This window comes from Ascochyta rabiei, chromosome 10, assembly GCF_004011695.2.
Source record: "Ascochyta rabiei chromosome 10, complete sequence".
NCBI lineage: Eukaryota > Fungi > Ascomycota > Dothideomycetes > Pleosporales > Didymellaceae > Ascochyta > Ascochyta rabiei.
The window spans coordinates 1,647,837-1,669,936 of NC_082414.1; the positions used below are offsets into that span (position 1 = coordinate 1,647,837).

Consider the following 22,100-nt stretch of genomic DNA (forward strand, 5'->3'; position numbering starts at 1 on the left):
CTAGCCATAAAATCGCTATTAGCGCAATTATTCTTATACCTTTTTGTATCGCTTAGCTTAGGTAGGCAGAGCCTTGGTCCTTGGATTTTAACCATCACTATTCCTAAACATGTTGTTTTTACTCAGTGTAGTAGCTACCTTGTTCAGCTTCGCTATGCCTCTGCTAGAGGAGAAGGGCCTCAGGGACTACCTTGTAAGTAGGTTCTTAGATGCTGTAAAGGTGATAATTATGACTGTTAGTAGCTACTGTAGGCTGCAGTAGGCAGCGTGGTGTTTAATAGACTTGGACTTGGTAATGTTGAATTGTTACTCTTTTTAGATGTGGGTTGTTTTTTGGTGTGTTGGCTACCTTGTTACGCTTAGCTTTTTGCAACTCTGTGTCTTGCAACTCGACAACCCAACGTCTCGACACCTTGCTCTCCAGTCTGCGCTCTTCTGACCACGGTGTTAACAGCAATGGTGTTGATAGCGTACGATGATGGTGTAGTGGTGCAGAGGATGGGTTAGGTGGTGGTGGATGGGATCAAGTGAGACTAGACTAGACTAGACTAGACTAGACTAGACTAGGCAAAGAGCTGCGAGGAGGAGAGCAAGAGCTGCAAGTGACAGCGACGGTAAGAATGAGCATGTTGACACACAACAGTGATGCCGATGGTTATGGCAATACTGATACTGATACCAATCCCAGCAGTTCCTACCACATCCGACCTGACCTGAACTAATCAGCCAAGACTGCATCTTGACAGTTTCTCCCCCGTGTAAACAACTACACACTATTGCCATCTCTATCTTATGCTCTATAGGATAAGTGTTCGTATTTCGCTAGAGCCATAGAGCACACCAACAACGCATTGTTCTAGCTTCACACTCTAACCCGAGATAAAAGGGGCTTATGATTGTTTTTCTAGAGGCATGGTGATCTATTGGGATCGTCTGATTTGGGACGGATGCGTTCTCTGGCGGTTTTCTGCTTTCGTGCAGTGTTGGTTCGAGGATTGCGTCAAGACCCACGGGGCTTGGCCGTTAACAAGGGCTGTATTTTGAGAGCGCTGATTCTGTCCTGGATACTGTTGGTTGGAATGTTGGAGCAGGGCGGTCTGGTGGGTCGTTGTCCATCAGCCTGTGGACGTCCAGGACGCTGTGGAGGACTATCGCGGCCCGGCTTGATTGGGAAAGAGATGGCTAGGGATGGTTTGCCGGGGGTTGTGAGGTAGAGGTTCGACTGCTTTGGGCGCGTGAGTGGTGGGGTTCCGCCAATCGCGGTCGCAATCGATTGCCGAGATTAGCGAATGGCTGGTTGCGAAGGGGATGTTGTTGGGGATGCTGCTTTCTGCTGCCTGAAGCTCCAGGCTCTCACAACCACCAAGAACGCCTCTCGACTCACAAAAAGCATCTCAATATCACCATCGCAGCCAATGGCGCACCTGCTTCCAAGTCGAAACAATGCAAACAGGCCCGGTGCCTTGCAGGCGGGTTACCCGCCAGCCACACCACCACGTGCCTATCGTCTCCCAGAAACCGATCATGCTCCGCCCTTGCAGAGCGCTGTGCGACCATGCATGCCGATACGATCACGGCGTGGTTCGCTTAGGTATGTCGAGACGTCCAAAAATGGCCTTGTGGCAGTCTGAGTCGTCAGCAGCTTCAGTACAACAGCTTCACAATGGATCGAGCCAGCAAAAGCATGGATGTCAACCAGAATCAGCAATGGCTCAACGGAGCAACAGCGCCACGGCCCGGACGTGGGGACACGAAAGTGTGGGGAAGGTGTTCTCAGTAAATTGCGAGGGGCGCATTGACCCGAGTAGGTTCGGATGCATGTCACTTTGCGGCCACTCAGTAAATCGCTGATCCTTGTGCAGATGTAAGACTGGCTGCCGTGGCTCCACAACCCAAGCCGATCCCTGTGGGCAACGGCTTGGGCGCGAAGCAAGTCACCGCCGGGAGAGCCCTAGACGACGACCGCATCGCCAGAGCAATTTCTCCTTGCGGCCGTCCAAACAAAGCAAGCCCCTCGTCCATGCCGTTCAAATACATTCTCGTGGTCTGCAACTACCCCTGCCATGAAACCATGCCTTCTGGTTTTTGCTTCACATTTGCTTCTTTCATCACGCAATGACGCCCACATCTCCCCGCAACTTCTTCCTCGTCTTGGAACTCTTCGTAGTCTTAGCGCGATGCGCAAGTCTCGACTACAGTGGTGAAGCGCTCACCACTCGCTACTGGGATTGCTGCAAGCCGTCTTGCGCGTGGACAAACAAAGGGCCTGTCTTCCATCCCGTAGGTTCCTGCACAGCCGACGACAAACCCATCGATATTGATGCTGGCACCGGATGCAAAGGCGGTACTGCTTATGCGTGCTCGGAACAGCAGCCTTGGGCCGTCAACGACACTTTTTCGTACGGTTTTGCAGGCGTCTACCTCACCAAGGAACTCAGAGGCGCCGCAACGGAAGAAGCATGGTGTTGTGCGTGCTACCGACTCGACTTTACCAGCGAGCCGTTGCGAGGGAAAAGCATGATTGTGCAGGGCTCAAATACAGCCTACGACGTCAACACGGCGAATCGGTTCACATTAGCAGTACGTCGCTGGGCAGTCACCAAGGCAGACACTGACTGCTTTCCAGGTACCCGGTGGGAACACGACCTCAGTTGACGGCTGCACAATGCAGTATGGCGTCTCGCAATCAGTCTTTGGCCAAGATGGCCTAGGCGTCGCCACAATAGAAGACTGCCAAAATCTCCCCGAGCCACTACGACCCGCCTGCAAATGGCGTTTCGACTGGCTCCAAGACGCTCTGTTTCCGAGGTATGACTCCTTTCCTCGTTGGTCGCTAAGCCCCAAGTCCAACTTCGCACAGTGCAAACTTCAAACGCGTCGTCTGCCCTAGTGAGCTCACTGCGAAAACGGGCTGCGTGCGCAGCGACGAGAAAGAATTAGCTGAGCAGATTTCCGGCAACGCAACGACCACAGCGAAGACTTCGTCCGCCCAGACCAGGCGCACTCGATTTGGCACCACTGTTTCTGCCGCCGCGCTGGCTGGCTGGCTGCTCGCTTTCTCCGCGGTGTGAGTACGATCGCGCAGCTCACGCACCCCAGATCACGTCCGGGCCAGTCGCAATGGACCTGCACATTGCGGGAGTCATCATAATCTGGCGATGTAGCGATAAAAGGCGGATCGTAGTCAGCTTCGAGTGGAACGATATCACGGCTTTCTGTCTCGATCCAGCGACCTCCAAAAAGAACAAATCCTCTCTTTTCATTAGCCGTATAGACATCACACCACAAAATCTCGGTTCCATGTCAATAGCACTACATGTATACAACGTCGTAATGCATCCTCCCTTGGAGAATCACCTGTCAATTCACTCCCACAGCTCCACGTATTTGATCATCACACCCTGCCTTGGTTCCACCACACTTCTCACATCTCAGTCATCCATCGCATCTCCGCGTGACGCATCACAATCCTCTGTCCACTCAACCGGCTACTGCCAGCCTGCTGGCTAGTTAAGCGAATCCAGAAGCGTCCGTTGGGGGGGCACTTTATCCATATCACCCGCGGGACGCATAGATTGCGGGTATATCACGCGTGGCATCACGCGAGGCGAGGGTGGGTCACATGGGTTCGTGGTTCGGGTCTGGGGTACGTTGCTTGGGGTTATTTTGTGGTGAGGTGTTAAAGGTCGACGTTGGGTTCTGTGGGATACTTTGGGATGGGAGGATGTGGATTTTGATGGAGAGGCTGGGGGTTTTTTTTAAGAGGGCTGCGGGGTGGGAGGTGGGTTGGGGTGGGATGTGCGCGGTTCTTTGTTCATTCATATCCCTACTATTGTGCTCGAGTGACAGTTTCCATCGCTGTAAGTCTGCATCAACTCCACAGAATATTGATGTCTACGAGGGGAATACTGTCTGCGCAAGAAGGTAGGGTCAGTAGCATTGGAGTAGGTTGTTGAGGTTGTTGCAGAGTATTAGTTGGCACCTCTCCATCTCCTACAACGTGTCGTTGAAAGCGTTCAGTCGCGCTCAGAGTTGTAGTCCAATCCTTTGGCGCAAGCTTCTCTATTTCTTGTATGCGGGACTCTGTTTCCAAAAGAAGACAGTGACGCCGCACTTCCACGCATCCAAGGTGCCTGCCTAGGATGGCGTGCGGTTCCTATGCACATACACTAGTTCTCCTCCAGAATCCCAAAAGGATAGAATGCTCCACTCCTCTCCCAGACAGTACTATTTTCGTCTTCGACACTCCATCGTAAACGTATAAAACGGAAAGTCCTTCGCACCGGTATCGATCCATCGTTGAAGGACTAGTCTTGAGCAAGGTAAGCCGCATCACCCTTTGTCAAGATAGTCCTCCAACAACCTCAGTATGGCTTGCGCAAGGAGACGAAACTCCACAACGATGCCTACAAACTGAACCCTTGCTGGACCAACATACACCCGCGTGAAGGCCCGATGCAGACACCCTGGACATCGCACAAAGAAAGTACCGAGCGCGTACCGAGCGACACGTCTAGAGTGGAAAGCCCTGTGCGAACCACGTGAACAGCAGGGTTTTACCCCGGGTTTCGCTACAGACAGTGGCGGTACATGGCGTGATGAAGCGGGAACGGCGGGCCTCTGCGCCGGTTGGTCTCATAGTGCGGCCGTGACGAATACCGATCAGCATCGTGGAGCGCGCCGTGCTGCACGCGTATGTTGAGCGCAAGAAGAAATGCAAAATGTTGAGGTACACAGCATGTAGAAACTAGCGGAGTACTTCAAGCACAAAGCGCAAGGAGATGCACAGCAGCAGGAACTGCATAAGAGGTTGAAGTTCCTGGTTAATTCTTGGGTGTACAAAGCCTACTCAGCGATTGTGGTACGGCCATATCTCCTCATCGAAATCGAATTCTTCTCCATCGAGTGCGCTTCTCATCCTCACTTGCTCCAGCGGCTGGATTTCGCTCAGGGGCCTTATGGTTCCAAAAGGCTCTGTCGGTCTCAACGTCGGGCTGCTTCGCTTTGCATGCAACACCGAGCTGTCCCACTGTTTTGACTCTCTATTCGCTGACCCCAGCGCTGAGCCAACGAGTGTAGGTGCGCTGCCAATGCTGGTCACTGTCTCCCTCACGTTCGCCTTCTCGCATGAATCCGCCGAATTGTAGCAATCGGCACTTGAGCGCCGCGAGTGAGAAAGGTAGGCGCTGAATTTGCGAGTCGTGTGGCGAGAGAGTGTCGTGAAAGTGCCAGAGCTAAGGCGTGGCTTTGGAAGCTGCTTTGAGTGCTCTGGTGTCGCCAGACTGGATGAGAAGTCGTCAATGCAGGGAAATAGCCTGCGCACCATGGGACTCCTGTGCACTTTCAGGTATGCCCTCTCGGATAGATTCGATCGCTTTCTCAGTGGTACCGGTCGATCTTTGCGGTCTGTTCGTGCTGTCTTTGTGCTGCGAAAGTCAAATACCCAGCGTGTGACGAGGCCGCGGAGGATGGGGATGTTGGCTACGATGATGGCGACGTTGTTTTCGATATGGTTAATGCAATAGTCTATGGGGTAGGTCCAATCGGGAACATAGAGAGAGTAGAGGCGGTCGCGGTAGGAGAGATATATTTTGGCGGCACCGATGCCTGTCACGCTGTGTAGATGTGAGAAACTGAGGCTTTTCAAGAACAGGTCAAGACTTACGCGAGACTGCATGCGAACACTGTCAAGACAACGAGTCTCGATCGCAGACGCGCGCTCATCATCCTTCGGACGATGATGAAGGGAATGGGGAGTATAAGAAGGTCGGTAAGGAGGTTCGCGCATGTCACCCAAATCAACATCTCGCCCATCCGGTGTCGATCCATGCAGTGCAGGTTTCCAAACGTGCGTGGCTTCCAGGTGTTGCCTGTCTGGGGTGGGCAGATGAAGATGTACAGGATCCATGGCACCAGAGAGCTCCCGACAGTAAAGAACAAGATGCAATAGAGCACTTTCTTCAGCCAGGTGATGATGGATCCGGCTCGAAGGAGGAGAAGGATGATGGAAGCTTTGACAAGCGGTAGGATTGGAATGTTGAGTAGGTTGAACGCCATGAGCACCTAAGGTCCGTTCAGTATTATTTCGAAGCCGGAGTATGGAACAGCCATACAGCATAGTATTCATCGTAGTTTGGCTCAATCTCATTAGGGTCGACGTCCCATATGTGAATTCCGACATGCCACATCTTCACATCTGCATAGGTTTAGTAATCTGGAATGTGTGTTCAATCTCAAGCACTCACTTCTGTGCGAGGGCCCGATGAGAGCTAACGACAGGATCGTAGGAAGGATGATAAGCCAGTCATCTGCAGCTGTCAGTATCGCGATGCAAGACGATCCGCAGTACAAACCCCAGCTCAGTCTTAGGTTCAACTTCCGCCGTGTGTAGATTCTCAGCGCTACGAAAACTGCTGCCAGTGCCGGCGCACCATATATTACACCCAGGCAGGTAAGTTGGAGTGGATAGGTGGGCATCTTGACGGCGTGGAGGTGAGCTGCACAAAAATCGCCATCCCCGCCGAATGTCTTGAGGGTGAGCTTTCTGATATAACGGTGGCAGCCACCGATCCTTGCTATGGTCCTAGACGCGGCGATAGCCCCCCCAGTTAAAGCGCCCCCGCAATTGTTCATTTACAGAACTCGAACCGATTATAGTGAAGCCGGCTTCTCATTCGCTGCGGCGAGTGATCACCCGGGGTCATTTGCACGTGAACCTTTCGATCGCCACCACTTCTAAGCAACTCTCGTTGTCGGACGAGGCCTCGATTTTTGTCCAATACGGTGCTCCACAGGTATTGTCGCTGAGCTGGGTTGCTTCAGGAGTTGCCGTCAAATAAGCAAGAACTTGGCCAGCGCTGCGCATCCGTAAATAAGTGCTTGGAAGGGCGCCCTTGCGCAACGTCGCACCCCAACAGTAAGCGTCTCTAAATGCGGCTGCAAAAGTATCACAGTGTCGTGCAAATGCGCCATGGCCTGCAAAGTGCGCTGTTACCCACACTTGTGAGCCCTGGTTGATTTTCGAGGATTCGACTCCTTCAGATTTGATCAATCAGGCGCCGCTCGATATGTGCCCTGGTGGCTTGTAAAGCCAACATGTCACATCGCGAGTGTTTTTGAGCTCGCAAGCGTGTTGGCAAGCAGTGCCATGTTATTGAGAGCATCGACTCGACTCAGGCTCAAGACAAATGGCGGGTAGACGTCGTGGACCACAACGTTCACATCCGGGCCTGTGGAAATTCCAGGGATTCTACTCAACAAATGCTGTGCTCGCTGCCCCAGGGTTCGAAAGTGCCGGCATTGGGACGAAGCAGCGATCTTGCTGCCGGTGCCCGTCCAATCCAGACGGGCTCATTCCGAATTAGCCAAGGCCGGTTTCAGAGTGTAGTATCACTGCGACTCATACCAAGCCCGCTTTCCACAATGCCTTGTATGCAGGTCCGTCTACTGTAATGATCTAGGGGCCCATCAGATGGAAAGGTGAATGACGTGGGGACGGTTGTTCGCCAATAAGGGTGCAGGCAAGGAGATTGCGTGTTCTCAGTTCGGGCGGCGCAACACCGCAACAGCAACTCGATTGTAGATGAAAGAGCACCGGTATTGAGTGGTTCTAGTCTGACGTCAGATCATGTCAGAGGACAGAGGCGAGGACGTGGTTGATGGAAAGAACAGATCGACCCACAAATCATGCTAGCGCGAGCACCCGGCTGAGCTACGTGCGGGAAGGTATATCACAACATCGATGCCATTGCTACTTCAACATTCCTCTTCGCGCTTTTGGCTGTCCAAGTCTAGAAAGGTCTCTCTCCACTGTCGCTCAAAACGTCCGTCGCACGTCTTGCAGGGATATGGTGTCGCAACCTGCGGATCTACCGTGCTTCAGCATGGTATAAGAGATACTGTCCAGGTCGACGGAAGACGCCCCTCAACCACTGATGAATCCTTTCTCGAACACAGATTTTGATCAGCATTGTAATCCAGGAGCTCTATGGCGTACGGCAGCGTTGGCGACACCTCGATACAACTCCTCCACCTGGAAGGTAAGAATCAAGCCATCCGGATCTTTCAGGCATATCAAGAGTCGAAGAATCAGAAGATCCAACAAGGATCGCTGCTGCCGAGCAAATGAACGATGTAGATACGTCTTCTCATCAGCCCGCAGCTGCCCACAATGGCCTCCTAACCACGAAGATGGGAATTATAGTGGTCATGCGCTGGATATCAGAGAATACACGTACGAAGAGTGGCTATTGCTAAGTAGCTCAAGATATGACACTCGCTGGATAGCGACCCCCGCTACCACTTACATACAGATTTCCAAGTGGACTCCGTTCACGAGAGCTTCCACGTTTGCAGAAGCGCACAGAGGCCCGTCGCTGGTCGGTCTTGCGTCAAGCAGCTCATAGAGATGCTCGACTGGAGAGGATACCACCCTTGCCATCACACAAGCGCGTAAGAGTGGAAGATGCATTGTCGGTTTGTCGGCAACCCTATACTGGAAAGAGACTGGTCTATGCGACTCGGTGCACGCTCTGTCGGACGGAAAGCCGATCGGCTCGAGCCTTGGCAACCGAAGTGATGCTTCCATTGGTGGATGGTCCATCAAAGGCTGCCCCTCCACACGTGGGGGAGGCTGAAGCTCTGCCTACGTGGGGCAGCGTCGAACTCCGACAAAGTATGACGGCATCGCGAATTAGGAATCGAGATTTGATATGATTTTCAACAACGGCGCCCTCGCCTTCCTGACAGTCGACGGCGTGGGAGTTTAGGCACAAGTGTTCGCAGCCAATGTCGTCGATTTCACATTTTGGGCAGAAGTACGCTTGTCGTTGACGCGCTGGTGACGATGCGAAAAGGCAGCCGGCACCAAAGGCCTACCAAAGGTCTCGCCGCCTATGGATCCACCCAATCGGGCAAAACGCTTGGGGGTTATGACGGCTGGGGCAACACAGCGTCTCTTTTTCACCTGACATCACTGGCGGAAACCAATGGGCCGATATTATGGAGCGCAAAGGGGGGAATGGTTCAAATACGACCAGCTGCCCCTAAGCATGCATTTCTCTCTCACACCAACAGCTCCCCCTTTCTAGTACCTTCTGTATACCCATCTCAGTTTCACATCAATCACAATGCCTTACCCAGAGACCACCGACGCTTTTGCCGTCACTGACATCAAGAACTGGAGCACCTTCAAGCGCCAGGAGGTACGCTCCACATCTGCATGGTGCACTCCAACACAGCTGACAAGATCCAGCTTCCGCTCAAGAAGTTCGAGGACTACGATGTCGATATTGCCGTTGACGCCTGCGGTGTCTGCGCGTCCGACGTTCACACCATTACCGGTGGATGGGGAGAAGACATCCCCCTTCCTCTGTGCGTAGGACACGAAGTTATTGGCCGCGTAGTCAAGGTCGGATCCAAGGTCACCAAGGTCAAGGTCGGCGACCGCGCTGGCTCCGGTGCCCAGGTCGGTGCCGATCTCACATGCGACCAGTGCAAGAATGACCAGGAAAACTACTGCCCCAACCAGGTCGACGCCTACGGTGCCAAGCACCCTGACGGCACCGTCGCTCAGGGAGGCTACTCTTCTCACGTCCGTGTTCACGAATACTTTGCGTTCAAGATCCCTGAGAACCTCGAGACACATATCGCCGCACCCATGCTGTGCGCTGGTATCACCACATTCTCTCCTCTTAAGAGGTTAGGTGCTGGCAAGGGCAAGAAGGTCGGCATCATCGGTCTTGGTGGCCTCGGTCACTTCGGTGTCCTCTGGTCGGTTGCCCTTGGCGCTGAGACCACCGTCATCTCGCACACTGCCAGCAAGAAGGAAGACGCGCTCAAGATGGGCGCCAAGGATTTCATTGTCACCAACGAGAAGGGCTGGGCCGACAAGTGGAAGTTCCACTTCGACTTTGTCATCAACACCGCCGATGCCACCGACAAGTTCGACCTGTCCGAGTACTTCTCTATCCTCAAGGTCAACGGTACATTCCACATGGTCGGTTTCCCCGACAAGCCGCTCCCTGCCATGCCTGCCCAGGTCTTCGCCCCCAACGGCTGCTACATGGGTGCGTCGCACATTGGCAACCGTCCCGAGATGGAGGAGATGCTGGAGCTTGCATCGAAGCAGAACATCAAGAGCTGGATCGAGACCATCGACATCAGCGAGGAGGGCTGCAAGCAGGCTGTTGAGCGTGTCTACAAGAACGACAACGTGCGCTACAGGTTCACCCTCACCAACTACGACAAGATCTTCGGCAAGCGCTACTAGAGCGTTGCTGTAATGACTAATGATATCCGTTTGGGGGGTCAATGAGTACATAGATACCAAAATAATGCGAACATGAACCCATGATTACATTGTCTTCCAACTTACCTGTGGCCTTCCATGCCGTCATTTTCTGCCCCGCGACGCACGGTCCATCCAGGCGCGTCGCGTGTGAAGCTTCAATCTAGAAACACGATGGTGAGTTCGACAAATCATAAACTCAAACGCCCATTTTTCAGGACGCCCAACGCTCTTTTCCGCAGCTCCCTCCTTCTCCCTCCTTCAAACCCCAAACCCACAATGCCAACCATCCCTCTCCACCCCCCCTCCACCCCCCCGCAGCCCTCCACCCCCGCTACAAACCCGCTCCCACCGCTCCTGCACACGCCCTCGGGCCTCGCCCTCCTCGAAATCCAAGGCACAATCCACTTCCCCGCGCCCACCTCTCCCACAACAACATCGACGTGCGTCGGCAAGCTCGTGTTTCCGTACCACAACCCGCTGCTGCACGGCGACGACGACACAAAGTGGATGAAGCGCGTGTATCTGTATGTGGGCGAGAACCAGCGCATGACGGGCGAGTGCAAGAAGTTGGGAAAACCGTTTGCGGTTGTGCGGAGGAGGGGAGATGCGGATGTGGTGATGCGCGATGGGGAGGGGGGAGGGGATGGGGAGGCGCGTGGGGAGAGCGAGGAGCTGGAGATTGTGGAGGTGGTCAAGTTCAAGATTGTCTTCTCGGGGAGGCCGGAGCCGGTGGGTAGGGGCACGGAGGAGGGTGCGTGATGGAGTCGAGTGGTGCTTGAGAGACTGGTGAAAGACGGTTACGAATGCGAGTCACGAGCACGGCCGACGCCACGAGTACGGGAACATCAAGTCTATACGAGGGTTGAAGTGCGAGGGATGAGTGCAGGATATATTTCCGTGCCATGGGGTCGTCTGTCCATCAGATCGTGGCATCTACATCGTACTCGACGTCGGTGCGGATTACGTACTTTGCACCCTCGACCACGCCCGTACCCTCGTGCAGCAGCGCGCCTGCCGCCTCACCATGCGGGAACACAGCCACGCTGCCCATGATCGGCTTGACCGGGTATGCGTTGATGACACCCTCCTTCACACTCGGTATGAAGAAGGTCGTCTCCCCACCACGAAAGTCGTCATTGAGGTAGATGAGGAATGTGAACAGGCTGGACTGTTTCGCACCAGCCGGCGAGGAATCATACTGGTATGCGTCGGTGGTAGGATCGATGCCTGAAGGTGGCCATGCGCCGTCTATAACATCCCGTTAGCACCGAGCTTTGATGAAAAGAGAGGTCGACTCACCAATGTGACACCTATATTCCGCACCAGGCACATATCTATACACCCTAAACCTTCTGTTGATACCGCGCACCGCTCTCCCGCCCAGGGACTCGGGCACAAACGCCTTGACCCGCGACCACAGTTTGTCGTGGAACGCCTGGTCGATGATCCAGTAGAAGTTGTGCGCGAGGATGCTTGTGTCCTCGCCCTGGGGCCGCATCGGCGCGTCGGGGATAAATTCCATCGTCTCACCTGCAGCGATGATGGATGAGCATTCCTCGGGAGATAGAACGTCTTTGATGAGGCGCAGGTCGGGCACAATCGGGTGTTTGTAGCATTCTGCCTTGGGGCCTTCGCCAAGTAGGACAGTGTCATCTTGGGAGGCGAAGAGGACAGCAGGGTGGAGATTGGGCGGTTTGCGGAGCGGACCAGGCGTGGTTTCGATGATGCGGAAGCTGTCTTTGTTGATAACCGAGGATGCAAAGATAGACTTGTCTTCGATGCTGCGGCGAAGCTGGCGTGTCGGTTCTGTGGCAGGGCGCAGATTCCATGTCTCTTGGAGTGAAATGGGTCCGGATGTTGCATCGATGCCGTGGGATGTGGTGTCTGTTGGGCCAGTGACTCGGAGGATAGCATCGAGAACATGTACTAGTTCCTCATTCGAAGCATTCTTGCCCACTACGGTCTGGCTGGGCACCTGTACGTGAATCGAGAGACCCGAAATCACGTCCAATGTGCGTACCCAGCGGCACAGGGCACCGAGCGTTGGTGTTTCTTTCCTGATTCGCATCTCTGCGAGGAGAATCATGGCATCTGTGTACTTGCCGTCTGTAAGTGCTGCAGATATGCGCCCTGTGAGGTTGCTGTTCTCTGTCTGTACTCAGCATGATTCTTTATTCTGGTAACACCTGAGCATACCAGCCGCGGCCATTCCTGTGGTGCTCGCCTGGCGAAAGTTGTACACTGCCGCCCTGAGCTCTTTGCACGCCTTCGACTTGATCAAAGCCGGATGTTCTGTCAGCGATTCAAGTGTTTCCACAGCGATTTCCATTTCTTCCGGTGAGATCACAGCGTGAATGCTTGGAGCTCCTAGAGCAGTCTCCTTCTCGTGTGGAGGACTGGGAAGACTTGCTGTCGCCTGCTTCTTCACGGCATTGCTGGAGGCATTGTTGCGCTTTCTCTTCGCCATAACGAAGGCCAATTGAAAAGCTAAGACGTGAGTTGGTACGGAAGAAGTTTAGGCTTGTTTTAATGTATCCTCTGAAAATTCTTGCTTTTGGCACAGCGTCGTCAAAGGCTTTTTGGAGTATAGAATGTCTTGTGAGATCGCTGGAGCGGTGGCGTTCAGCGCGAAAAGTCTATCGATAAGAGACGCGCACGGTCCAGGTGGACCCTTTTCTTCCCCACACGCTGAACCACCCCATCACAAATGCCAGCGCTCACGAGCCACACTTCCTGTCTGTTTCCATCATCTGCATCCTGCCAATGGGAGGACAAATCGAAGACATCCCACAATATCGCTTGTCACAAATTGAAGTGACGAGTATATGAGAACCAGTAACGAAGCTGTTGCCAACTGCGCAGCGACCGCAACGATCCAGCTGCCTCAATCCTGAGGTTTGACCTTGACTGAGTCTATTGAAACCCTATATCACACCCAGGGTAAACGCTTGTTCCAAACAAGCCCCCAAGCCATGATTTCACGACCTTGTGGCCTTGACCCCCAGGGACTCGCTTAGTACAGTGCAATTACTTTGTACGGCTGCTCCGGACCGGCGGCTCATTACGCCATGTTTGTGATTGACTCTGCTACGATGCTACTATATAAATCCAGTACAAGTAACTGCAGATACGCCGATTAAAACCCTTACTGACCAGTCAATCTGCTATCGCCATCCAATCCACGAGCATCATGCGTCTCACTGGTGTAGGTGCTATTGTTCTCCTAGCTGGCGCAGCCTCTGCCGCGGTGGGAGACTGGCAACAATGTGAGTCTCCTGGAACATGCTCTCTTGTCTCTTTTAACAACATCAAGGCGGCGGAGTGAATTGGGGCGGAGTAACGTCGTGTGCCGCGGGATCTGCCTGTGTGGAGATCAAGTAAGATCTCATCAACTCCAGCAAACAGTCATCGTTCACTGATACCCTGTAGTGACTACTACTCACAATGCCAACCTGGAGCTGCCGTCACAACCTTGATCACTTCGGCTAAGCCTTCATCCCCCGCTACCAAGACAAGCGTCACAGTCGTACCCAGTGCCCCTGCAGCGACGGGTACACCAGCAGGATCAGGTCCGGGCACAACGCTTCAGACAGGCTATTACTGGATTCGCGCGGTGGCCTCACCAAATTTCCATAAATACATGCAAACAAAGCCTCTGTATGCAACGAGTGCAGCCCTTCTTGGCGACTACACCACTGCAGGGCAATTCCAAGTCGTCGATGGTCAACTCGTCCAGCTCGTGTCCGCGCCCGGAGCCCCTGTGAAGCTGCTCTATGCTGTCGTCTCGGAGACGAGGTACATCAACGATAACTCGCTCTCTGTTACGTTCTCAACTACCAAGAACACCTATGGTCAATTTGCTTGGAACGGTGATGGCTTGACGTGGACTGTTGCAGGTGTCACACGACCGAACGCTGCGGCTTGGTACGTGTGCACGGGTCAGCAGCTGTACATCAATCTGGGCAACTACTTGTATCAGACACCGGCTGGGTGTGCGGATCAGACGATTCACTACTACAACGACAAGACTGCGAATGCCTGAACGTCTCCTTCGACGTTATGGCTGGCTTTCGATCAAGCTCTGTAGTGCTTTTAGTCTTCATGAGTAGTTTGCTATGTTGTAGCCATCTTAGCATGTGGCGGCGTAACTAGCCGCTGTAGGGAACAATGGAAAGACTGCGCTGTATTGCTGTCTAGCTAGGAGAGTGCAATATATACCTGTCCCGAGACCAACTAAGCTAGGGCCGTCTGCCGTGGGTAGACGGTCTGATTGACACCCAATTGATACCGCAACACTCCCCCCCAGCTGCCGTAAACAACAAGGCTGAATCTATCTACCTAGTACCACCCGGTGAGGCCTGCTAGATCTGGTATCCCAGCCTCCTGAGTGCTGTCTATAAGGTGATGCTTAACGTCTTCTAATCTAAGCTGTTGGACAAATCTCTTGTGTTTCTGTCGTACTAGAGTCTTAGTAAGGCCGTCTGCTGGCATGTCTGCTGTAGGGCACCAGGCAACGTCTATACAACTGTGCTGTACCTCCTGCCTAAGCCACATCTAATGCGTGTTAACGTGGCGTAGCTTCGTGTGTAGCCTGTCCTCCTGCTTTGTAACTATGCCTACTGTCTGCTGATTATTACAGTAGATGACTGGCTTCACGTTAGGATTGAACCTAAGGTGTTTGAACACTCTGTTCCACCATTCCATCTCCCCCCCAGCCACGGAGAGAGCCATAAGCTCTGCCTCTGTAGTAGACTTGGCAACTAAGCGTTAACGTGTTGCCTTCTAGTCTATACACATACTATACAGTTTAAACAGGTATCTATATAAGCTCTGTCTAGATTCCTTATTGTTAGCGAACGCTGCATCAGATGCTCTATAGAACGTTGACAGATTGTTGATTTAGCTGATGTATGTGGTACTGCTCCTTGCTCTGTTACATGCTCTAATAGCCAAGTACTTTGTACCTATCAGATATCTCCAGACGTGCTTAGCAGCTGCCACGTGCTTCTGCCCAGGGTTCTGTAGATGACGTGCTAGGACTAAGTGTGCTCGCGACACGTCAGGTCTCGTAAAGGTTGATATGTAGGCCAGCAAGCCAACTAGCTGCTGGTATATCTGTGTGCGGCTGGCGTTTGGCTCCTCTGTGCTCAACGGCAGGTAGCTCTCAGTTAACGGTACCACTGGGTATCTCCCTGACGTCTGTGCTAAGTTGAACTTGGCTGACACTTTGTTAATAAAAGAGTCCTGTACCAGCCATATAGATGCTGCTTCCTAGTCTCTAAGTACCCGTACACCTAGGAACCACTTTAGGGCACCTAGTCTTCGCACGTTGTACGTTGCCTGCAGCTGCTTCTTAAATTGGCTGTAATGGCTGAGATGCTATAGGTGTACCAGAACAACAATATCATCTATATAGAAGAACACAATTAAATGCTTGCTTGTAAATAGACACGGCACGTCCTTGATTAGTCTCAGCCCTAGGTTCACCAGCGTTCTGCTCAGGTGCTTAAACTAAAGCTGTGGTGCGTCCTTAAGGCCATATAGGGCTCTCTTAAGTTTGAGTAGCTCGCCTATCTGTCTTACGAACGGTTCTGGTGTACGAACGTAGACTAGCTGCTCTAGTGGTGCATTCAGGAACGCGTTTAGCACGTCATACTGATACGCCTAAAGGCTAAATGCAGCAGCTATAGCTATTAGAGATCTAAATATACGTGCTGCCAGTGTGGCTGCGTACGTGTCTCCCCACTCGTTCTGGAGGTCTCCTCTAACAACAAGTCTTGCCTTGTACTTGTAGAGGTACCTATCTTCGTTAAACTTGTATGTGAATACCCACTTCAGAGGGAGTATCTGTGCCTCAGCGGCTGCTGCTGCTGCTGTTACTAACGTGGTTGCAAAGCATCCCTTCTCTTAACAGCTAGCAAACTCAGCATAAGCTGCCTCTCTGAACTCCTGTCCGTGCAGGTGCTTCTCTAGGTCTCTCCACTGTTGTGGGGGTGCTGGGAGCCTGTCTCTGTGCAGCCTTGTGCGTGGCGCTTCGCCCATAAGTTTCTAAGATTCTGACGGATTGACAGCCAGTGCAAATGCTGTGTAGTACGATCCCAGCGGGCGTCTCTGTCTCCTTAACGTCAGCACGCTTGCCTCGTCAATCTGGCTGCTGATCTCTTCTCTCCTTGGAGCGTTATTCGATCGTCGATCTGGAGCCTCTGCCTCAGGCATAAGAGTCTGCCAGCCTCGTGGCATGCTGCCACTCTCCTGACTACTCTCAACTATCTCTCTGTTGCCATCCAGCAGACAACTCGGCTCGGGTGTGTCCTCAGGCGTCGGTAGCCATTCTGTACTCTCTGTCACTTCCTTCTGTAACTCTCGATGACCAGCCATCTTATTCATTAGCTGACTCTCTGCTTCGTCAACGCTCTCTGCCTCATGGGCATCCTCTGTCTTGTTGACGTTTTCTTGACTGGGAATGATTTCACTGACGTGTGACTCCCCTATAAGTTGCTCTGGTTCCTCTAGATTTTCTAGGATGTTGAGAACAGTAGCAATCTCACGTAGTCTCTGTCTCTCTGGGTAAACCTCCTCCATGCTGTGCTCTGACGGCAGGAAGACCACGTCCCGTGTCCTCAATACTCTCTGCAGCGTTGGCATCCACACGCAATAGATATTTGTGGAGTCATAGCCTACTAGCTGTCCCATCAACGCACGTGATTGTAGCTTCTCCCTGCGCTTCAGCTTTGTGTTTAACGCGTATGCTTGGGATCTAATAGTAGTCAGGTAAGCAACTGTTGGCTTACGTCTGTGGACAACCTTATATAGAGTTCTCTAGGACAGTGCTTCTGTAGGTGTGCGATTAAGGAGATATACAGCTGTTATGCAGCACTTGTTAGTCAACTCCATAGGCAGGTCTCCGCCGATCCGGATAGCCCGTCCCCTCGTGACAATCGTGCTGCCGGCTCTCTCTGTGAGTCCGTTCTGTTCCTCAGTGTACTCGGCTCTTGGTTCTACGACAATACCAAGGTCTCTGAATATCTGTAGCATCTCACTATAGCCACAGTCACTGTCTAGTCTTATAACTGACACATCAGCATTGTACTAACGTCTAATCTTCGCCAGTAGTCTCTCTGCAGCACGCCTTAGCGTCACTGAGCTCTTATCTGGTAGGTAGCACGCCTCGTGCCAAGACGTGTACTGGTTAACGGCATAGAACATCTACAGGTCTCTGTTGTAACAGCGCTCTGTTCTCTTACGCAATTAAACAAGGTTAATGCCAAGTCTATAGAATGGACGGATGGCTGGCTCCCTAGGTGGTTGTTGGCTGACTATCCTGTGTAGCTTCGCCTGTATGCACGTCTCACACGTGTCCCATTAGGGTGCCTTAGGGTGCTGTTCAACCTGTATCCCGTCAACGTGGTTACTTAATTGAGCTACTGCCTTCTGACTTACGTGGCTAAGGAGCTTATAGGCATCCTTCTAGGTGACTGTTAGTGGCTTCTGTTCGTCTTGTAACGGCCTAGGTACTAGATATCGTGTCGCATACACTGATAATAGAGCCAGCTACAGTGCCTGCTCTTTCTTATTGTTAATTAACTAGTGTCTATCCTGGTACTGCAATAGACATATGACGTTTGACGCTTTCTCCTGGTATAGGCAGTCACGTCCTGAGTCAAAGTGTACTCCTAGAGGCCTGCTGCGTGACAATCCAACCACGCTTGTGAAGAATCCAGGGATGTAGGCCACATACGTTAACTTCATCTGGCTTCTTCCTGTTGGCGTCTTAACGTTGAGTACTACCTCACCCCACTCCTCTATCTGTGCTAGCACTCCGCCAGCGTACACGTAGTCTGTGGGTCCTCCCTTCATAGTTGTAGTCTAATTGGATCCTCTAGTGTTTGTCACGTGACAGTTTGAACCTGGATCTAGTATCTACCTAGTAAGTAGCAGTGGCTGACTCTGATTAGCTATAGCTGTAGTCTGTAGCATAGCATTGCAGTGGGTTGTGCTCCTGACTGGCTGGCCATTATCTATGCTGATTACAGACTGCTTCTTACTCTCTGTTTCTTGCTTGCCGTTCTTCCTAAGGCGAGCTTCTACGTGTCTAAGTGCCTTAGCTATAGTAGTCTCAGCCTGGCGTAGCTCGTCAAACTTCTTCTCTACTGCTGCATCTGGCGTCCAATTAGACTGCTGTAGGCTGTGGTTGACGTATTGACAGTCCTTGAATCTGTGGCTATTCCCACACAGGCATGCCGTACGTCGTGTTAATCCACCTAAGGCTGTCAGGTTGTCTGTGCTAGGTGTGCTAGCCGTGCTGGGTGCAACACCTAACGTTGCAAACGTGCTAAGAGATAATGCAATTGGACGTGTGCGTCAATAGTAAGACCGAAATTCAGCTACAAGATCTGCGGTTGACGTGTACTGCTCTCCTCTCTGGTCCTTCCTGATTAGCTCATGCAGCTGTGTAGCTGCCCAGCTATCGTTAAGGCCCCTGATCGACAGTATGAAGTCCTCTTGAGATCAGTTACCATCCACTTCGGGCATCTTGGCCTCCGTCAGGAGTCTGGTGATTGTCACCTACTCGTTAAACCAGGTATCCAGATTTGCTCTCCTTGGTCTCGTACACACAGCTCTGTAGCAGCTGCGTAGCTGGTGATTCCGCTCACCTACTGATGGGCAGAGGTGCTTCTTGAGCGTTGTCAATCGACTGTACGGGTCTGAGCAGCTAACAATAAGATCCAGGTGCTTGACGTTGATTGTCTGGGCAATCTTAGAGTTAAAGCTTCTTAAGGCCTTCTCTCTCTGTAACCATCTTGCCTCCTTACGCTTAAACCTCCTTGCCTACGTGTTGTAGACTGATATCTCTTTAGCAGACAGATCCTTAATGTCAATATCGTCCTGCTCTTCTTCAGATACCTGAGTTTTCTTAAACCTCCACACAGGCTTCTCCTGTGGCTTCTTATCTTGTAGCTTCCTCAGCTCGTCCACTGACAGACTTGGGTTGACGTACGGCCACAGGTTGTCTCTGTCTGCTGTGTCCTTTCTTACAAACAACTACTTCTTCCAGTTATCAGGCTTGCTGAGTATAACTGACGTCTTTGTTACTAGCGGGTCCTGCTTATATGCACTTATTGTGCTATCTCTTAGGACATGCTCTATTTAACGGGTTAACAATTAATCCAGTTGTGTTAACAGCCAGTTGTACAGGCTGTATATAAACAGGTGAACGCAGCAATTAACTAAAGGCTTCTGGGCTTATAACTGTGGCGGCGTAACTAGCCGCTGTAGGGAATAATAGAAAGACTGCGCTGTATTGCTGTCTAGCTAGGAGAGTGCAATATATACCTGTCCCGAGACCAACTAAGCTAGGGCCGTCTGCCGTGGGTAGACGGTCCGATTGACACCCAATTGATACCGCAACATAGCATGATTCGATTGTGTAGAGTAGTCAAATTTGACTAGTTGAATGATCTTGCTCATATGCGTTTTTATGATGGATATACTCGTTTCGTGGCACTTCACCAACCCACCACCTTATGGCCCTACCCTGTTCGCTTTCTGTACCACACCATCAAGCGATTCAAGAGTTACGAGAGCCGTGGTCAAGCTGGACAGGTATAGATGTGAATGATATGCGTAGCAAGGCAATTCAATTGTCTGAGGATACAGTTGACTGATTACCACGGTAATGCTTTTCCGTGCATCAGTCCACTCAGGCCTTCAAACTGACAAACCCTAGTTTGTCAATCTCATCTCCAGATCGACCGAGGAACCCAACAAAGCTGGACCCGCTCGCGGCTGTCTTCTCAACACATGTACTGGTCTTAACACCCGCACTGACAGTCCTACCTGCACTTGTTCGCAACTGAGCGTAGAAAATCCTCATCTCGCCGTCTTTCTCCCCTTGACATAATGTCGCACCAGTCAACGTCTCGCCCGAGTTCAGAGTCAGAGTGGAGGCTGTGCCGCCGGTTCCTCCGTGGGTGAGTGTCTGTCCGGAGGCTAGGCTCAGTGCGATGCCATCAAGGCGATTCTGTCCACGGACTGTGATAGTCGCAACTTTGGCGTTGCTGGCCTTTGCCAGCGAGTCCAGATCGTTGAACCAGGTTCCGTACTCGCCTCCGTAGGCGTCGCCAATCTGCAGCTGCCCCTTGAGTGACCAGGTAAAATCGACGAGCACGGGATTGTGATCACTGAGGATGTTGCCGTCCTCTTGCAGGAACATGTCTCCTGCGTAATCAAATGTAGTAGCTTGGAGAGTGACAGCAGGAGATCCACGGTACCACACCTTATCGACAGTCTCGCATGTAGTGTTCGGCGAAGGATTGTCGCAGAGCAGAGCATCGCTGCCTGCTGTGGGCGGGCTGCCCTTTCTGACAAGCTCGAGCCAAACATCCTTCATGTTATTTTCGGTGCTGAATACAGCAGGGATGTCACCAGTGCGTGTGTAGCGTGTATTCGAGTCTCCGAATACAACAACAGGGTTTCCAACCGAGTTGGTCTTGATGTGATCGGAGATTTGACGCAGGTTGGAGGCTCTGGCCGAGAGATCCGCTGCTGTGGTGCTATTATAACAATAAGCGACTATGTCAAATTACCGAATACGTGAGGGGTCGCATACCCAGCATCTGCATGCAAGTTGTATGCATCTACCCAAACGCCTTCAGCGAACTTGACCCTCATAAAGGTGAAACCTTTCGGCGTCAGACAATCCGCGCTGCTACATTGGTTGTCAGAAAAGTACGACCGCATATGATGTTACCTGAAGTGGGTATCAATGCTTCAATTAGAGGGATCAGACCTACTCGAATGTGCTACATTGATTCCACTTCACCCTCTCGAAATCAGTATAAGGGAAGTTGCTCAAAGAGTTCAATCCGCTGCCGATTGGGACTCCTCCACTTGTCGCAGTCCTATATGGGTGCTTGTCGTTTGCGTAAAGCGTAGCATGATAGTTGAAGTCCTCCTGAACGTGGATGAGGTCGATGTCATACTGCGTTAAGAGCTGACCGATACGCGCCGTGTTGGTTGTTTTATCGCCAGGTACGTCGTTACCATTGAGGACATCAGGAAGACCAGCGACGTTGAAGGTCAGAGTGTTGAATGATCCCGCCGTCTGTGCTATAGCGAATTGGAACACAGGAAGCAGTGAGACGAGGGTGTACAATGTCGATGACATGCTGAATCTCGAGTAGCAGTAATTGCCAATTTCTTACATACCGTCGGCCCAAAGTCTTTTATGGTCAGTCGTGACTTTTTACGCTTGCACGCATCGCGACGAGGCCGAGAAATTGTTTGTAGTGTCGATGTTCCCTGCATGTTTTACTGGGATCGTTCTGAGATCGGCAAATTGTAGAGGAAGGTGGAGGCACGCACAGTGACATAGCCCTCGAAATATATATTGCCGCAGGGTCCTACAGCGGCCCGTTGCCTCAAATGAAAGACCAAGACATTAAGATAGTCGTTGTGAGTTAGTGCTTCCGCAGCTCTGAACGAATCAGCAATGGCCAATCGAGCATGCGCGAAAAGACGATCGCAATTTGATAGGCCCGATACTTGGTCGATGGCACGGTAAACTCTTTTGCGCTCAACGCTGGTACAAAGGAACTTGCTTGTCTAAAAAGCCTGTATGCATGTGAACGTTCCTCACAAACTTTACAAAACGTAGAGTCCAGACCGTGCATGATGTTGACCATTCAGGTACATGACGTCACACTTTCCCACATCTAAAAGAGTACCAAAACAGTCGCCCGCTCAGGGCTTCAGGACGACGCACAAGGTGGTCGATGTGGCCTAGATAAGCCTGAGAGTCCGAGATCAC

The 22,100-nt window shown here is 52.0% G+C and overlaps 7 protein-coding genes across 7 annotated transcripts, besides 16 other annotated features; 4 read left to right on the forward strand and 3 right to left on the reverse strand.

The window, feature by feature from the left end:
- The first annotated feature begins 530 nt into the window (after positions 1-530).
- Positions 531-567: a tandem repeat.
- A 1,548-nt stretch (positions 568-2,115) lies between these two features.
- On the forward strand, positions 2,116-3,071 carry EKO05_0006668 (uncharacterized protein; the record flags this gene model as incomplete). The annotated part of the gene is made up of 3 exons (XM_038940555.1): positions 2,116-2,580; positions 2,627-2,808; positions 2,861-3,071. 3 exons carry the CDS (start codon positions 2,116-2,118, stop codon positions 3,069-3,071), a joined length of 858 nt encoding a protein of 285 aa, XP_038798164.1.
- Positions 3,035-3,056: a tandem repeat.
- Positions 3,072-4,849: 1,778 nt separating the features above from the next.
- Positions 4,850-6,477, reverse strand: EKO05_0006669 (uncharacterized protein; the record flags this gene model as incomplete). The annotated part of the gene is made up of 5 exons (XM_038940424.1): positions 4,850-5,615; positions 5,666-6,063; positions 6,114-6,196; positions 6,246-6,308; positions 6,354-6,477. 5 exons carry the CDS (start codon positions 6,475-6,477, stop codon positions 4,850-4,852), a joined length of 1,434 nt encoding a protein of 477 aa, XP_038798165.1.
- Positions 6,478-9,128: 2,651 nt separating this feature from the next.
- On the forward strand, positions 9,129-10,270 carry EKO05_0006670 (Alcohol dehydrogenase (NADP(+)); the record flags this gene model as incomplete). Its single annotated transcript, XM_038940319.1, has 2 exons — positions 9,129-9,203; positions 9,254-10,270. 2 exons carry the CDS (start codon positions 9,129-9,131, stop codon positions 10,268-10,270), a joined length of 1,092 nt encoding a protein of 363 aa, XP_038798166.1.
- A 297-nt stretch (positions 10,271-10,567) lies between these two features.
- Positions 10,568-11,050, forward strand: EKO05_0006671 (uncharacterized protein; the record flags this gene model as incomplete). The annotated part of the gene is made up of 1 exon (XM_038940550.2): positions 10,568-11,050. The coding sequence occupies one exon, from the start codon at positions 10,568-10,570 to the stop codon at positions 11,048-11,050; it is 483 nt and encodes a 160-aa protein (XP_038798167.2).
- A 160-nt stretch (positions 11,051-11,210) lies between these two features.
- EKO05_0006672 (uncharacterized protein) lies at positions 11,211-12,758 on the reverse strand (the record flags this gene model as incomplete). Its single annotated transcript, XM_038940276.1, has 3 exons — positions 11,211-11,539; positions 11,591-12,439; positions 12,488-12,758. 3 exons carry the CDS (start codon positions 12,756-12,758, stop codon positions 11,211-11,213), a joined length of 1,449 nt encoding a protein of 482 aa, XP_038798168.1.
- A 723-nt stretch (positions 12,759-13,481) lies between these two features.
- Positions 13,482-14,333, forward strand: EKO05_0006673 (uncharacterized protein; the record flags this gene model as incomplete). Its single annotated transcript, XM_038940275.1, has 3 exons — positions 13,482-13,557; positions 13,605-13,668; positions 13,721-14,333. 3 exons carry the CDS (start codon positions 13,482-13,484, stop codon positions 14,331-14,333), a joined length of 753 nt encoding a protein of 250 aa, XP_038798169.1.
- Positions 14,334-14,412: 79 nt separating this feature from the next.
- Positions 14,413-14,416: a direct repeat.
- Positions 14,417-14,586: a long terminal repeat.
- Positions 14,417-19,701: a mobile genetic element.
- Positions 14,427-16,258: a mobile genetic element.
- Positions 15,228-15,448: a mobile genetic element.
- Positions 15,237-15,475: a mobile genetic element.
- Positions 15,249-15,550: a mobile genetic element.
- Positions 15,813-15,949: a mobile genetic element.
- Positions 16,149-16,167: a tandem repeat.
- Positions 16,259-19,695: a dispersed repeat.
- Positions 17,130-17,275: a mobile genetic element.
- Positions 17,130-17,362: a mobile genetic element.
- Positions 19,534-19,701: a long terminal repeat.
- Positions 19,702-19,705: a direct repeat.
- Positions 19,706-19,991: 286 nt separating this feature from the next.
- On the reverse strand, positions 19,992-21,458 carry EKO05_0006674 (uncharacterized protein; the record flags this gene model as incomplete). Its single annotated transcript, XM_038940279.1, has 3 exons — positions 19,992-20,844; positions 20,901-20,999; positions 21,085-21,458. The coding sequence occupies 3 exons, from the start codon at positions 21,456-21,458 to the stop codon at positions 19,992-19,994; spliced, it is 1,326 nt and encodes a 441-aa protein (XP_038798171.1).
- Positions 21,459-22,100: the final 642 nt, after the last annotated feature.